Below are 17,562 nucleotides of genomic sequence, written 5' to 3'. Positions count from 1 at the left end.
TAAATCGACCATCGACATGGTGTTGTATATATATATAAAATAGTAATAATAATAACGTTAAAAATGAAATTAAAAATGAAAAAGAAAAAAAGAAACTTGAAGCGTTTTCCGTTATCAGCACCGGTATCGCCATACCTCCATACCTATATATAAATATATATATATATATTATATATACAACGATGAAAAGCCATCGGTCGTACACAATCCGTCGGCGATCGATTAACTCCACTCGACCCGCGTCCCCAGCGAATTTCGGCCATAGACTATCAGAAGTCCGGGACAGCGGCGGTCGAGAGTCATCGCGCAAAACCCGAAAGACGGAAAACGCTGTACACAATAATAATATATAATGTTCTATACACATAGACGTTTTACAGGATAATATTAGGAAAAATAGATCCAAATAAACGGCGAAAAAAATCCGACGGCAAAACGAAAAACGTCGAATGAACGTAATTCAAAAAATAATTTAATGAATAAAAACGTTTATAACAGAGGCGTCGTTCGTTTCAAACGATTTTTCTCTCGGACTTTTTCCGTTCGCCTATTCTGACTTTTTTACCGTTTACCATTTTACAGACACGTAATAATATAGTTATTATCATACAAGGTAATAAACAAAAGTATAATACACGAATCGTTTCCGGGGTGACGGCGCGCAAGGCGGGAGAAGACGCTTCCGGCCACTAGTGCGGCGTCGTCCGGTGGCTGCTGCCGCCGCCGTGAGGCGAACGGTCCGACGAACAGGCGCGCGGTCGGCGTGAAGACCGCGGGACCGACCGGGGTGGTGCCGAACCGCCGACAGTTGCGGCGGTGTCACCAAGTACGGCGAGAACCTGAATCCGTTCGCTGCCGCGACCTGGTGTTGTTGGTACAAACTCTGGTGGTGGTGTTGTTGCTGTTGTTGTTGTTGTTGATGGTGGTGCTGTTGTTGTTGCTGCTGCTGGTGGTGATGGTGCTGCTGCTGCTGCTGCTGATGAGCGGCGGCGGCTGCAGCGGCTGCGGCCGCCGCCATGGCCGTGGGACCGCCGCCGCCGGCCGCGGCCAACTGCTGGTAGAGGCCAGCCGGGCCCTGCATCGACGCCCACTGGTTCCACAGGTGTTGGCCGCCGGCCGCCGCGGCCGCGTTGTATATGCCGCAAAGCGGGCCGTACGGGCCGCTCACCGCGGCCGCGGCCGCTGCTGCGCGCAGGAATAACTGTGACCTGGCTGCCAGCACGGCCCGTTCCTCGGCCGTCAGCTGACTGAGACCGCCGCCCGGGTCCAACAACGGCGTCCTGAGCATGTGGTGCTCGCTCAACATTGACTCCATCGTTTCCCTGCAACAGTCAACGGTCGACCCGTGTAAGTCGGTGATAATCGTCAATTGGTTTATGTGGGGAGGGTATGGTTGGTGGTGGTGGACTTAGGGTGTTTAGAACTATACGTCTCTCTCTCTAATTGTGCACTGATAATGTTGAGTGAGAAATAAATGCATTTAAAGTTCATGAAATAGGTGTGTGGTATAATTTGTAAACCATTACACCCCGTCCGGATGCAAATTAGACTGCTTTTAGAACGGTTTTGCAAAACAAAAACAATTTCGTTCGATGGTGTGTCGAAGTCGAAGCACTAGTTTTAATATCATGAAAACATTACAAAACTTGTCGGTCGAGTATTACCGACTACATCAGTAATTATATTGGTCACGAGGCGATGAAACTGATCGCAGATTTTGTCCGCGTATCATATTATTATATTTGAATAATGTGCAGGATCCACAACGTTATTAAATGCCTATATTGATTCGCAGGACACGGGGTGGGTCTTTTTTTGTCTAGGAAAATAATTCATTCCCAAACTATATTTCCTTCTCTCACAAGTGTTTTTTATCCAATTAAATATATTTTTTAATAACTTTTAAGTTCGATTTACCTTTCGAATTCGGTCAGTCTCGACGAATCCCGGAAACCTTTGGCAAACGGATTGCTGTCGATTTTCAACTTGGTAATCTGTAAAATAACAAAAATTAAAATAAACAAATATAATAATATTATATGGACAGTAGCAGAATTCGGCGGTACAGTATTACATTAATAAATAATAGGTAAACAAAAAACACTGTATTTTTTTAATATCGCTATTTAATTATTAAATTTATTTTGTTCTTAATTTTTTTTTTTTTTTTGGAATAGATTAAATTAAAATTCTAAGTCATATCTCTGTTATAGGTTTATAGGTGTATAGTATAAAAGTAGGTAACCTATGTTTCAATGGCTCGGTAAATAGAATATAATTTTTATAATAACCGTATTGTATTTTTTTTTTTTTTTTTTTTGTATATAGATTATTCGTTTTTTTATTTACTCGAATATTTTTCCAGATAATCATGAATTCGTGATGTTAGCTGTTTAAGACGCGTTATATTCAGTTAATACAGAATTAACCAAATCATCGCAGTATAGGTATACTACCGGTATTCTCAAATGTTATAAATACCGGATACTACCTGCAGTCCTAATTTAAACATTATCGTGTAAGAGCGGTGGTGAGCAGACAAACGGCCGAGACAACAGCATATGATAATATGACGTATAATAATTATAGTTATCGTCATCGCTGTAGTCATTGTGGCCAAGACTCGAATCCGTGACATTGGGCGTGTGGGTCGCAATATTGGTAAATACCAGTATACCACATATCATAATAAATTATACGCGGGATGCCCTGGCAACGGGTGTCTCTCGGTGTATGTGCCTGTGTATACATAATATGTACTTATATTTACCATGCACATAACAATATTATGTAACACATATATTATGCTCGCCTGACGACTACCTGCCCCGCTTATTTGTAGTTGTCACCACGGGGAAGATGTGACGGGTCTGCGTAATGGATATCGATTTGTTTCGGTGAGGTTTCGAACAAACAGCCGTCATATACGTATATTATACAACTAAACGTACGTATAGTATGTACATATACACATTGGTTACTATAATAATATTATACATTATTGTGTTTATACAGGCATAGGATACCCGCGGTGTGTATTTATCACGGCGCGAAAAAAAATACCGTTCCGAACGAGACTTTGATAAGTGACTGGACCACCCCCTCCCATTCCACCACACAACCTAAACGAGACGAGACGAAGAGTGGTTAAAAAATAATGGCCGCCCATAACCGTATATGTATGTATAAGTAAGTATAAGCGTTTAACATTAATATACATATATATACCGCGGTTACCGCACTCGGGTGACGTATGAGCGTTTCCGACGAGGTGTCGGTGCTGCGCTCAGGGTGGCCTAATTATATATGCGACGTAGACGGACGACGACGACGACGTGAGAGCCGTAGCTGTGGGTGTGGCATTTCGACGGGCCGGTCGAGCGCGGCGGGGGAGGCTTCGCACTTCCGGTAACCGTATTACACATACCGCGCCAATGCTTATATATATAACAACACTTATACTATATACCTATAATGGTGTGTGTGTGTGTTTTTGTGGCACGTCTCAGGGTCGTCACGTACGACGGTCATCAAACCGCTTTTTACCGCCCCTCTTCCCACCCACTCACCCACTCACCCACTCACCGTCTCTATTGCAGCCGGTGGTCCCTGCTTGTATATTGTACATATAATAGCTAATAGTAATAATATACATATGTATCACATTGTATTATATTATAATATAATAATAATGTATTATTACTATTATTACAAATAAAAATATATCGTTTCGCGTCGTTTTAAGAACAAAAAAACAAATTCACGTGTCCTGATACGATAAGGTCCGGTCACGATGGCTTTCTACGAACAAGACGTGACGATTTCGGATTTCAGAACGTTATTCATTATCATTTGAATATTGTATCTTCGATGGATATTGTACGACTATCGACAATCGTGGCGAGAAAATATGATGCACGATTGTCGGTAGGTATGTCTGCAAATACAATATGTCTAGCAAAAATAGTAAGAAATAAATCTTAAAAACAATGTGATGCATTCGTTGTCTATATATCGCGGGCTGAGAGTAAAAAGGTTCTATGTCAAAATATCTAATTTTTCAGGAGAACATTTTTAAGGTTTGTTGTCAAATATTTTTTTATCATATAGGGATAATTGTTTATAATTGATATCAAAAAATAAAGCAGGTTTTCTATAACAATATAACATGCGAATATAGCATCTCACTATTTTAGTTGATTCGCTAAAAATAAAAAACAACAAAAAAACAGTTTAGAGTAAAAAGGTTCTATACAAAGGACTATTTTACTCGCTAAATATTTTGTATTTAATAGATAGAACCTATTTACCCTATAGCCCATTACACAATTTTGATCAGTCAGGCCAACATATTAAATATTTGTAGAGTCCTCTTCCTCAAATTCATTTTAGCGATGTATTTCAATTTATTTTATTTTATTCTATAATATTATACTTTCACCACATTATAATACTATGATATTTTATGAAAAAAAAACTATAAACAAAACTATGAATATGAATTTGTAAGTAGATATCCACTATCCAGCAAACAATCTATTTATAAATTGTATTCCATAACAGTCCCATAAACTGATAACAATATTAAAATAACACGCACTCTTATTATATCCAATTGGCGGGATGGGAAACAAGTCTTGTTTTGACCACGGCACAATATAATATTATCGTATCGACATAATATTAATATAAATTATTGTGTTATTGGTAGTAATAACAAAGGATAGGACTCTTATACTCTTAATAATTTTTTTTGTAATACAAAATAGAACCTTTTTATTCTCAAAAAAAGTTATGGAGTAAAATGATTCTATCTAGTACATTCAAAAATAACGACTATATTAATTTCAAAGACATAGAACCTTTTTGCTTTGCGTATCTCATTCATTATTTACTCGTATCAACATATTTTCTAGCTTAAAACATGCGCCATTGAAAACGTATTAGAAATATTTGAAAACCTCAATTTCGAAAAAAAAAACATAGAACCTTTTTACTCTCAGCCCACGATTAATTTCAAAGACATAGAACCTTTTTGCTTTGCGTATCTCATTCATTATTACTCGTATCAACATATTTTCTAGCTTAAAACATGCGCCATTGAAAACGTATTAGGAATATTTGAAAACCTCAATTTCGAAAAAAAAAAACATAGAACCTTTTTACTCTCAGCCCACGATATTTTAATGGTTGCAATGTAGCGTAATAATAAAATATACTAACACGAACAACACAAATTATACGCGTAAGTACAATCAAAAATGTATACATACGTTTAATATCATTTAACATATTTCTATACAAGTGTGAATTGCATTTTATTGAATTATTATTTAAATTATCGATGATTCTTTATAGGTAAAGTAAAAATTCGTAGAGAAAATATATTACAATATCCTTTTGACGGCGTGCGCAGAATACGTTTCTATATGTACCAACATTGAATATGTCTACTACTCTTGTGTGTCGGTTTAAAAATAAGACTGAATAAGATGGGTGGAATACTGAAATACGAAACTAAAGTATAAATTATGTACACGATACCGCTCTGTCTGTCTACTGAAGAATGATGCGTATATTTTTTAAATATAACGACATTTGAATGAAGTGCACTGCACAGTTGGAGCCTTCTTGATTTTTTCCCCGACAGCATTGGGAAAATAATAACATTTTTCGCAATACTTCGGAATTTTTTAAATTTTATTTTCAATAATTATGCCAATAGATTTATCGACCTCACCACGTGACTAAGAGACCATTTATCCACTGACCACTATCAACCAAAATATGTATATGTCATAACAGTTATAGAACTCAAAATACATTTTTTTATAAATCAATGTATTTATATAGTAATAATATACATTATAAATATTTATCAAAATAAAAAAAAAAACAATGTTATAATGTATTGGATCGATCCTTAATTTTCTACTAAAGCAATTTAATATACGAGATTCGGATTTGTCAATCCTGACTCTTAAGTATGTGAAAAATGGAAAGAAAAATTATGTTTATAAATTGATCTGAACAGGTTTGTACACTTTGCACACAGCATATAAAAATTTGGTTCAAATGGAATATCTCTGAAAATATAACCCACGCTAGAAAAAGAAACGTCTCAAGGTCCAAGACCATTTAGATATAATCATTTATTTATTTTAATATTGTTTCTCTCATACATCAAAACAAACTACGATCATATTAAAGTGTTAATATAGCCATTGGGTAAAAGTAAGAGCACAGTCAAAAATTTGGGTGTAGTTTTTGACATAAAATTAACATTTTTACCTCTATTGAATGTTCTAGTTGTAAAGCACTTAAAAATTCTTGGGTCATGTCAAACGTGTTAGTACTCAGTTCAAATTGCTTACCACGATAAAATTATTATACCGTGCTTTGATTCGCTCTGTTTTTGAATACGAATCTGTATTGTGGGGTTCTCACTTCTCATGCAATTGGTCATACATAGTTATTTCTTGGAGCGTGAGTTATTGTATTTTGCTGGGCATATATTAAAAAAACTGTGCACCAATCGCACATAATTATTCCTCTATAATTTTTACTCTGCAATTATCTTCGTTGGCTGACAGGAGAATACAAGCTAATTTAACTTTACTTTAAATTCTAATTTACTGTCAAACGAAATATTTTACTCCCCTAATAATCCTCTCTCTCACATTAATTTAAAAATCCTTACTTTGGACAATTTTAATAATAACTATCCGTTTTATATTCCTGTTTGTAACTCAAATTATGCTGTTAATGATCCACTAGTAAGAATGACGAGGATTGCCAATACTGATCCGTCTCACTATTCTACTTAATATTCACTGGGTCTTATTGTATATATATATATACATATATATATATATATATATATATATATATACTCAGTTTGTTGTTCATTATTGATTTTTGCTGTTTTCTATTTCTTTTTATTATTATATCTTTTTATGTGCTAATATTTCGTGTATTTAAATGTTTCTTATAGTCCATTGGGCTATCTTTTCATAATTTCAATAAATAAATAAATAAATTATTGATGTTTTCTACCAGGACATTTTCACACTGTATATTATTGTTTTCCAAATATTTAGATTTAGATTTGATGACACTACGCTGTTATGAAAACATGTTTTGTATTTCTGTCACAGTGGACAGTTTTTGAAATCGTATCGCAAAAACGGGAGATGACATTTACCACGTTTACCCGAAAAATCTGAGTGGGCTCCGGCTCCCACCCCCCGCACGAGTTACGCCTATGACGACGATGATAGACGTCGCTCGTGGCACGAACGCATAGCAATGAGAGGTCCGTAATTTATGATGTACACAGGTATATCTACACCTACCTACCTGTACGTAACATAGCAACACGTCTCTATGCACGCGCACGTCGAGCGGTATTATCGTGTCGGTACGAAAATTACAGGGCAAACGACCTATCGATAGGTCATTAATACTGTATTACAACAAATCGGAATTAAACGGCCGTATTGAATTCACCTCTCTCTCCGCGATCGCGGTCTCATTTTATTATTTTATATCTATATATATATCTATATATGTATATATATTTTAAAATATAATAATATCTTTTATGTTCGCCGCCGCACACAAAATTACAACGGTAATAATAATAATAATAATATATATTTTTTATACAAATTATTATCTCTCTACATCTCGAGCGTTCGCGCGGACCGTGTATATCGTACGGGTAAAATGTGCACAATAACATGACGCGGCGGACAATATTCCGGGTGTACCATAATATACAATATATAATAATATGAATAATACTTTTCTTTTCGTTATCGATCGCGGTCCTCGTGCGACGGCAAAGATCGCGGCGGCTAACCGCGATTTATTGGCTTTTAATTATTATAATAATATTATAAGTCCGACGGCGGTCCCGCACACGGGCAAATAAAATCCGCTTATCGTCGGTGGCGGCGAGGGAAGGATACGCATCGATTATCCACGAGTGTATATACGGATAGTCTTAACTCTTTAAACGACCTATGGATTCTGCCATCGGTACAAATTTTTACACGAAGTCATAATGGTTACGCCTTATCTGTATTAATTAATTAAAAAATAAATTTGCATATTTTGACTTGATTATTCAACGCAAAACAATATATTATTATTATTATTTATTAGATACGTGTCATAGTGAAATAATATCATAATGTCGATCGTTTCTATACACATCGGAGGCAATTTATGATCGAATATCAAACGAATGATTCAATTTTCAGTAGGCACTCATAAACATTAATTTACATTAAATAACGTTATCGGATATCGATATTAAATTTATAAACATAACATCATATAAAATTAAGATTTTTAATTCTTATTCGAGATGTTAATATTTATTCAAACTCTCCTGGTTCGATTAGCTGGCAATTTTATCCAACATGAAGAATAATAGTTTAATTTCGAATTACTTAAAGTATAACTTCAAACTGATGAGATTGATAGACTTGGAGAAACCAGAATAATAAGTTAATTTTTTGCGCTTTGTGGTGGAATCGATGTATCTTAATAAAATGTCCTATATTCTTCTAATCGAATTGATGAAATTATAACATTTTGATATGGTATATACTTTTCAAAAGAAATTGGCGTTCTTGTATACAAAATTATAATCAATAAGTTAACAAGTAATAATGTCCAGAAAAAAAATTTAAAAAAAAAAAAGATAAATGAGTTAACTAAATCACATCATGCCTTTTTTATTGCACAGCTTACTACCGATTTATCAATTAATTAGTTAATACTTAGATATTTGTTATAGCTACATGTAAAATATTTACTAACAATGCCAAAATATTATTATTAAATTTTAACCAACAAAATAATATTAATCATAGTTTGTATTTCTTAATGCTATTATTTTACAAAAATAATCATACTAACTATACTAAAATTTGCTATAGAATAAACTATAAAGTATATTATTATAATACAAGTTTGAAAAAATGCATATACCACGATGTCGATTAACAATTCTAAGTATATAATTATAGTTACCTGTACAGGTTATATCTACATCTTAAATATTAAAATTAATTTTTTTATTAATCATCACTAATATGACAATAATTTCAGCTTAGAAAAACAATATAATTTGACGTGCAATATACCTTGCCATGAAACACGAATACATCGCGTGTAATATGTTAACTACTTATTTAAATTATTTAACGGATTATGTTAACTCATAAACACGATGTATGTATTTCGTTGTAGTTTATCTGTATTATTTTTACATTTTTATGATATTTTACTGTTTGAAACGTTAAGAAAAAAGCATTAAATATTAAAACAGTGTTCTGATTTGTTTTTTTTATTATTCAGTTCAGTGCGATAGGTGTAATGTAAAAAAGTGTTAAAAAACAAATTTTTTTTATATTTTAATGCCAAGTAAAGGCAGTAAATAAAATACATAAAATGTGTACAATTTATAAATGTTTTCGAAAAACTAAAATAATTTTAAACATTTCGTCAAAAATAAAAAACTAATATAATAATGTGTAATATAAACCGAAATATTTTTAGAAAATTGCTTAGTATTAATATCTAATACCTAAATTAATACAGATGGTATTCTTTTTTTATTCTAAAAGTTGGCATATGAAGCGGTGATTTTCTAATTTATTTCTTATAAATCCCACCCTAATTTTTTCGAGCGCACCATCACAGACAACGTGTTAGGTGACAGCACAAGCTGCAGTAATCAGATCAGCACATATATCAACTGCAGCTTGCGTGACACTGAAATCTGATAGAAAAGCTCAAACATTTCATTACGTGTAGAAATTCACTAATTGCCTAGGATAAACATTTCGTCAGAAATGTATTCTTGCGACATATTATTATAGTACTATACCGACATCAAAAACATTTTAAATTGTGACTTTGAAAACACTCAATTTTCTCGAGACGTTTGGGAATGTTTAAAATTGTTGATGCGATGCCAACTGTTTGATATGCGTTTCGTTGATCATCAGTGTAATAACGTTGCAATCAATGTATTTTCAGTAACTGAGAAATTCGTTAATATGAGGAACTACAGCGCCAACAGACCATAACTTACTGATAATAGATGAATACCGTGGTTGTATTATTAAAAGCCGCATAGAACTTTCAATAATTGCTGCGAAATTCATCGAATCATGTTTATGCTATTTTAATATACGTATTGCGATTTCCCCTCCCCCTCGTTTCAGGGACGAGCCGTTTATATACTGCGTTATACGCTGTATATAGTGTATTAGGTTACGTAGGTACATAAAGACAGCCGAGTATATAGGCGAAACACGATTGTGGGAATAATAACGAATTTAAAAGACTCTCTAATCATAGCATGATGATACTATATCATTATTCGCAATCCTATAATATATTATAATATTCACGATTGGCTGGTACACATTGGCTATCCCACAACAAATTATTAAGGTGCGATCGCGGACGAGTCGATTGCAATAAAAATTTAATGACACGTACATTCGTGAGAAGACATACCTATGATATTATGTATAATATACGCACATTATACGTACACCCGTGATATGGTATAAAAAATGTGGAATTGGATTTGGCGTGGCACGTCCGAAAACGATTTTCGGTCCACATATTTTTTTTATAAATATTAATATCTAAGGACCGACCGTGCGCGCACTGGTCGACTAGATAATATTATAATCGTGTTCCCGAGCGGTGTGTTTGAATTTACACCCAAACCGTCTAAACGGCGACGAGCCAATAACGATATTAACACAGATGTATGATATGTTATGATATACATATATACATATATGTGTGTGTGTGTGTGTGTGTGTGTGTGTGTAGTAAGTACCTATACACATTATTTTAATATACACGACATAAACGTGTATTATAATATTCGAACTGGTATATTATTATTACGGCGGCATGTTTATTAATAATAATAATAGTAACACGTAGGCACGTCTCGAGTGTGTATAATATTATTGTTATTATTAACCATACGATTTCGGTCGATTGGATTTGAAAAAAACGTATAACAGAAGCTCGCGGTGTCTATCGAGCCATTCGAGCCGGTAGTCGTTCTCTAGTCGTCTGGACGACGACGGAGGCTGCAGCGTTCATCATCACGTCGCCCAAACGGGCTGTCACTATAATAATATTATATTATATATATTATTATTATTATTATTATAGACGAACGCCGCCGCTGTATAACGTTTTTATAAACGCCGAAATCGATAATTAAACGGGTTCGGACTCATTACTCTCGTAATATATACATAATACATATTAATAATAATAATATTATTATTATTTTTATAACGCGGGCCAATCGACTGTAGGCTATTAAGTATAACGTTTATGTCGGAACGCGCGTGTAATAAATTTCAGATGTGAGAAAAAAAAAAATCAAAAAGAAAATTCGTAAACTCAAACCCGCTGATAAACGATAATAATTCATCGACGCTCAACCCTATAGGTATATACGAGTATGTGTGTGTGTGTGAAATGTTATTTATAAATCGGCTACTTACTACATATTTTTATAATATTTTAATAGTATCATAATGGAATATACTATTATTATTAAAATATATATATATATACATGTAAAGATCGCCGCTGAAACGTTTTCGAACAATAATTATTTATCACAATAATAATATATTATAAAATATTATAACACTATCGACAGTCAGTCTTTGGCGGCTAGTACTAATTTTGCGAAACACTTCATTAAACGGTTTATATTATTATTATTAAAGTGAGAATAAGTGCGCGGACGGGCGAACGCGCGTTAAATAGCTGCTGGACTGCGTGCTACAGCTATTAAAATAGTTTATTAAGATATAGTACGAATTCAATCTGGTCACAATCCAAATGAAGTACAATCAAGTTTCTCTATCCCACTAACGATTATTCGCCACTAATGATTGTTATTTGTACACCTGCAGTACCTACCGTATTACGGTACAATCTTTATTACTCACTATATATTTATTATATTATAGAAAATGTTTCTTTTAAAGTTCAACTTTATTGTTATCGAAAATAATTAACGTTTTTGTATTTTTTTTTGTTTTAGACATATAGTAACAAAACATCAAAACGCAATAATTTAGAAGTTTATTTTCCTGAGAACTTTTATGTTTAATAATTAAAATGTTAAACGAGTTGTCAGTATCTAAGTTTTGAGCAGTACCTAAGTTTTTTTTTCATAGTTTTTAATCTATTTAAGTTGTTTAGAAGTTAATTAGAAGTTAATTGCTAATCATAAGAGTTTTTATTACTCCACTTAACACATCAAAATTTTAAACAAAATAACAACAACTAAAAATAATATTGTAAAAATATTTTGTTTTTAAAAAATACTATTTTTTAATGAATAATTCAAATTATGCAACGACACATATTTTTTATTTATTTTTCGTCCGATGCAACGTGCTTATATCGCATTATAAAATATGAGGAAAGCCGGTGTGGACGTGTTGTACCACAGTCACTGCATAATGTTAGTGAGGTGTTAATATTATTATCTGCATTTGCGAACCGACGGTTTCGCACAATTCATTCAACGCGTGTATAATTGAGAGATAAACGTTGGATTCACTTCAAAACTATCGCCGTTGTTTCCCGTTGATCTATTATTATTGCTTATTATTATCATCTTTTAATATTACGTCATCATTTTAAATTTAATAACCCACCATCAATGATGTTTTTAGTATATTATTTATGTCTTTTAGGTATTATCCTTTTCATCACGGTCCAATAATACAAATATAGAAAATAGAAAACTAACAGAAAATGTCTACTGCAGACACTATGATTTTATTTTCGTTTTGTTTAACTTAGATTCATATTTATGCGTATATTGGTTTATGTACAATGTGATCGATCCATTTAAATAAATTTTAATAATATAATTAATTTATTACCAATTATTTCCAAATATCATAAAGTGAAATAGAAGCACCTTTTTAATATTAAAACAGATTGAGTGAGAACATTTCAGTGAGAAATTTTACTTTTTGCATAACCTAAATAATCTTTGTTCATTCATAATCTCAAATAAATCCATAATATTTTTAATCGATTTTAAAATCTTTATTTTACTTATTTTTCCAAAATGAATTAATACTTCTTTGAATTTAATTAAAAAACATAAAAACCACATACACATTCACGATCATCATACTTGAGCAAAATTGTTACTTTGCCGCCTTCGAGATTAGTTAACTATTCTTATTATATGTATAACCCACACGGATAGTAATGAAAAGTATAATATTACAACAGTGCACGGATAAGAACTCTAAGGCGATCACTTTGAAATAAATGATCTGCGACGACGGCGGAGCATATTGTACTATACATGAAGTCAACGGTTATTATTTTATTTATGTAGTATCGTTAAATGAGAAAAAAAGGACCGTAAATATAGTAGGTGCCTACGAAAAATATACGTATATTCTATTTTCATTTTAATATACTATATCCTTTTCGGTCATTATTTTTTCTAGACAATTTATATGTACTATATTATTAAAACAAAAACGTCTTCGCGAAATGTACATCTAATTTCTACGAAGCGCACAAATTGTATAATATTGCAATTATAGTGGTTTTTTATTTTTTTTTTTATTTTTACTATTCAGGTGCATTATCGGTGCAATAAGATTTAATGCATAGTTGTATAACGAGTAATTGTTCACAAGATTCGTCTAAAATCTCAAAAAAGTTAGCTTGGTTGCCGATTGACCTTTGAGCCCATAAACCTTCAAAATACAGTCGCGTGAGCTATGTAATAACTGTAATAGTGTTATTTGCTTAAAAATCGCAAACCGACAAAACAGAACCTGTAGTTTTAAGTGATTTTATAAAATATTCTATACATCCGACAGCATGATTTGCTTTATATACATTACATTTATATAACCGTATTTTAATTTTTATATATATATATATTTTGTATATAATACATAGGTTGTTGACGGAATCGGCGGAAGACAGTGACCCAACGCGTTAAAATTGGTCGATCGGCCAACGGTAGTGGTGTGATAAAAAGCGTAAACATTATTCGCAAAACATTTAGAGAGCGGAAAACCTTCAAAAATCTATACACGATGACATTATAATATATCGTGTTTGGCGGGAGGCAGGAAAACGGCAAACGCGTTACCCGCGAGCGACCCGAAACAAAAACAGCCGAGAATAAAATATATTATTATAATAATATAGGTATAGGACGGAAATTAAATTAATAAAACAACTCGGCCTGAGACCGCGACTCGAGATAAATAAATAATAGCTGTCGTACAGTCTAGGGTTATATTAGAATAGTATAAACCACAAGGGGCGGGCTGTGTGAGAGACAAAAGAATAATATAATAACAGTGAATTGAAAATTAAAAGCCGTCCTAATATACAATTCCGGAACCTTGATAGGCGGTTCGTCCAGCAATTTCTGGGTTATAAGGGTTACTACACTAATTAAGTCCCTCAAGGCTATATTGATATATAATCTGTATTGTATACAAAATATAGATTTAATATGCATCATATCGACAATTTCAAATCGAATTTGGAAGACGACAATTTATTACATTTCATTTTTTAGCGCTCAACAAAAAACTATAATAAATAATAACAAATTTACTGGCGGTTAGTATTTTATATAAATACGTAAATTACGTTTCTATTGCGAATGATTTATTGTCTCTAGAAAATGTTTAAAAACAAATGGCAAAAAATGTGAAAATTAAGATACGATCACAACCTACGGTTTTTACATTTCACTGGACGTTTGTTTTCGACAATAATACAAACAATAAAATTAAATACAAGGTTTTTCAACCTACATAAACTATACTGGAAAGCCAAATTATTTTTTTTATTATTTATATTATTTAAACAGCAGGTTTACCTACAATATTTTGTTGTACTTCAAAAAAAATGTTTGTAGATTCTTTAATTGTAAAAAAATGCTTATACTATTATATTAATTTATGATTTCATAAAAAAAAAAATGTTAGTTTTTTTTTATGAACCATTAAAGACATAACAAATTTTAAATTTTTTCTATAAATATTGATAAAAAATTATTTACGAAGTCAAAAATTTTGAAAATTTAATACAAGATCCCAAAAAGATTGTCTTTAAAATCTGTATGAAAATATTAAAAATACATTTGCACATTTTTTTTTTTATTTATTTAAAATTAGAATTAACTTGCCAATGTACATAGTATCCATTGCTTTTATCGAAATAAAAAAAAGGTAAGGGCCCGTGATGTTTACTTAATAAGGGGAAATATCTAGGCAATATACAATCTCGTCGACACTGAACATGATTTTTCTATTAGTCGTAAATAATCATGAGTGAGCACGGCGTGCGCCGTGCACATTGCACAGTAATACTGGGTTATCTACCCGAAGTTACTTTTTTTTATAAACTTTATTTAAAAAAATATTAATCATAGATATTTGAAACTCTCTACCATTATATTATCATAATTTAATTAACATTTTAGAAAATTTTAGTTTTTTTTTGGTAATAAGGCTTAAAAATGTGATACAATTCTCCTACATCAATTAATTTTACATATAATTTTATCGAAGACATACACACACACATATAATATATATATACAGCTAAATTGAATGGCATAAAAGAATCTCAAATTGTTCACTCGCTTTCTCAGAAAATCATTTTTTCATAGATATCTATATCTATATCTATATTTATCATTTAAATCAAACTATATTATGAAATATTTTCTTCGCTCTTATATTTTTTTTTTTTTTTTTATATATTTAATTTATTTTTAAAACGATGATAGATGCCGTTCACGCAAACAATTCGTGAAGAATGAGGAGTTTTTTTTCTCCAGTCAAAATATTCATTGTACTTCTACTAAGGTAAATATTATACTGAAAAGTATACTTTTCTACGGACATTTCAGAAAACATTTTTAAAGGAAAGTATTATTTTTTTTTTTCATTTGATTTAAAAAGCGAGGAGGCATTAAAGACTTTTGACATGGCCAACCCTCCCCCCCCACCGCTGTTCGTCCTGATTTACACCAACCGCTGGTAAACCTATCCACGCCAGCCCCCGCGACGATACGATGAACGTAAACGACTGCAGGTGATATTTTAATCGTATCGTTACGATATTATTACGGGTACGTACGTAATGTGCCTATAATAATATTTTGTAGTCTTCGCGGTTTTCGCGGCAGCGGCGAGCAATAACAATAACAATAGCAATAATAATAATAATAATAATAATAGTAATGGTAATAGTAATAGTAATAATTGATGCTGAGAAGAAGGCGGTGGCGGCGGCATTTTAAATTACAGGGCGAGGTGCCGCACAACATTGATTGGTTATTAATAGCGACGTTGCACACAATAATAGCTACCTATAATAATACTATACAGCCCGCGCGCGCGCGCACACACACTCACACACAAACACACACTCACAAACACAAACATACACGCTCACACACACACACTCACACACACATTCGCACACACACTCATACATTCACGCACATCACGCTCATACACACTTACACACATACACATTCACTCGAATAAACACAAACACTCACACAAACCAAACACACACACAAACACACAAACACACACACATTCACGCACATAAACGTACATAGATTATACACGCGTATAATATTATTATAGCACAACCGAAGGTGTTTTCCCGCGTCACTACCCGTCCCATCGACCGCTCTCGTGAATAATAATAATAATAATAATAATAATAACATCTTCCTGCACACGATGGCCGGCGTATGATATTATACACGATAATTGTATGACGTTATAATGTGCGAGTGGTTTTTCGTCTCCCGCGGCCGTCCCGGTCGGGTATTTTCCCGTTCGAATCTTCACGCCGGTGTGCGCGCAGACGGGCGGGCGCGCGCCGCCGCCGCGTAATGTGCGTACCTACAACGGATCTGGGCGCGCGCGAGCACACCGAACACGCAATGTCCGATCGGCCGCCGACAAACGCGCGAGAAATAAAATATAATATATTATTATTACCCAGAATGTTATTATTATTATTATTATTATACGCGTGTTGTAGATATTAATAACGATATTTTATACGGTGAAGAAATTTAGTGAACACGACTTTTTATCGGTTCCGTTTATAGACGCGTTATCGGCGCTGTTAAATCTTAATTATATCGTCTCCGGACGATGTTAGGCGTAATATTATAATAGACTATTATGACGGTCGTCGTCGTATCCGCCGCCGCCGCCGCCGCTGCAATCTTCGTCGCTGGTCCGAAGCCGAACCTCGTACACACGCGACTCTGTATACATATAAATATATATATAAATAATATAGCTACTCGGACAGGCCCCCAGCGTTTCCGGCGTGTGTGTGTGTGTGAGTGTGTGTGCGAACACGATAAACCGTTTTGGCACGCACACTCATCCGCGTGTCTGCAGCACAGTGTTTCGCATATCACTCAGACGTAACACAATCGATGAT

The 17,562-nt window shown here is 33.4% G+C and overlaps 1 protein-coding gene across 1 annotated transcript in view; it reads right to left on the bottom strand.

The window, feature by feature from the left end:
• Positions 1-689: 689 nt before the first annotated feature.
• The window catches only part of LOC112604000 (T-box transcription factor TBX20-like), a 60,718-nt gene continuing 43,845 nt past the window's right edge, over positions 690-17,562 (bottom strand). Inside the window, 3 exon segments of the mRNA XM_025352854.1 lie at positions 690-796; positions 799-1,322; positions 1,918-1,994. Coding sequence (XP_025208639.1) covers positions 690-796; positions 799-1,322; positions 1,918-1,994 — 708 coding nt within the window.

Source organism: Melanaphis sacchari, unplaced genomic scaffold (assembly GCF_002803265.2).
Source record: "Melanaphis sacchari strain LSU unplaced genomic scaffold, SCAv2.0 Contig117_pilon_pilon, whole genome shotgun sequence".
NCBI classification, from domain to species: Eukaryota; Metazoa; Arthropoda; class Insecta; order Hemiptera; family Aphididae; genus Melanaphis; species Melanaphis sacchari.
This window is presented reverse-complemented; position numbering and strand designations above follow the sequence as displayed.